Source organism: Dipodomys ordii, unplaced genomic scaffold (assembly GCF_000151885.1).
Source record: "Dipodomys ordii isolate 6190 unplaced genomic scaffold, Dord_2.0 Scaffold211, whole genome shotgun sequence".
Classification (NCBI taxonomy): Eukaryota; Metazoa; Chordata; class Mammalia; order Rodentia; family Heteromyidae; genus Dipodomys; species Dipodomys ordii.
In genome coordinates, this window is record NW_012267427.1 from 357,154 (window position 1) to 358,116 (window position 963).

Here is a 963-nt window from a genome sequence, read left to right on the forward strand (position 1 = left end):
CCCACCCACCCACCCTGGTGCCACAGGGCCCTGCTGACTTCCCCTCAGGCAAACAGGACTGCCCCCCAAACCTGCCCAGCCTCAGTCACTGGTCCCCGACTCTTCCCTCCCCGGCCCCGCGTCCCAGGCCCTGCACGAGGCCTGGTCCACCCCGTCCACCCCGTCCAGCCTGGTCTGTGCGAGGCCCAATGGCCGCTGGGGAGGGCGGCTCGGAGCAGGCAGGAGGAAGAGGAAGCTGGGCCCGAGCTCAGGGACCGGGAAGGACCGGCCGCAGGGCAGAGCCGAACGGGACGTCCAGCACGGAGGGCGCCCAGCGGAAGGACCAGCTTCCCTCAAGGTCCAGCAGACTCAGGGATGGCCACCGGCCTCCGGCCATCCAGGGGGGACCGTCTGAGCCCCTTTTCTCTCCTGCCCTCCACACCTCAGCGCAGGGAGACTCCGGACTGGCCTGGATCATTCTGGGGAGGCCCAGCTCCGGTACAGCGACGGCCCTGCCCACCCCCTCACTCAGGGGGAGCTCACCAAGTGGGTGGTCCAGCCTGTGCCCTCCCGGGGGGGCAGCTCCTGCAAAGGCCCTGGGGCCGCAGCCCGCAGAGCAGAGGGTGAGGGGGTGAGTGGCGGGGGGGCACTTGACTGGGTGTGCCAAGTCTAGCAGGAGGGCAGGGGCCGGGGAGGAGCTGCTGGAGTGTGGGGCTCTGCTGGGGTCAGAGGGCAGGGGCCCAGGAGGGGCTGCTGGAGTGTGGGGCTCCGCTGGGGTCAGAGGGTGGGGGCCGGGGAGGGTCTGCTGGAGTGCGGGGCTCCACTGGGGTCAGAGGGCAGGGGTCAGAGGGCGGGGGTCAGAGGGCGGGGGCCAGGGAGGGGCTGCTGGAGTGCAGGGCTCTGCTTGGGTCAGAGGGCAGGGGTCAAAGGGCGGGGGGCCCAGGAGGGGCTGCTGGAGTGCGGGGCTCCGCTGGGGTCAGAGGG

At 71.9% G+C, this 963-nt stretch overlaps 1 protein-coding gene across 1 annotated transcript in view; it reads right to left on the reverse strand.

Moving 5' to 3' along the window:
• The window catches only part of LOC106000194 (basic salivary proline-rich protein 2-like), a 12,971-nt gene that overhangs the window by 5,367 nt on the left and 6,641 nt on the right, over positions 1-963 (reverse strand). Inside the window, exon 3 of the mRNA XM_013035426.1 lies at positions 630-802. Coding sequence (XP_012890880.1) covers positions 630-802 — 173 coding nt within the window. The remainder of the gene's footprint in view (positions 1-629; positions 803-963) is intronic.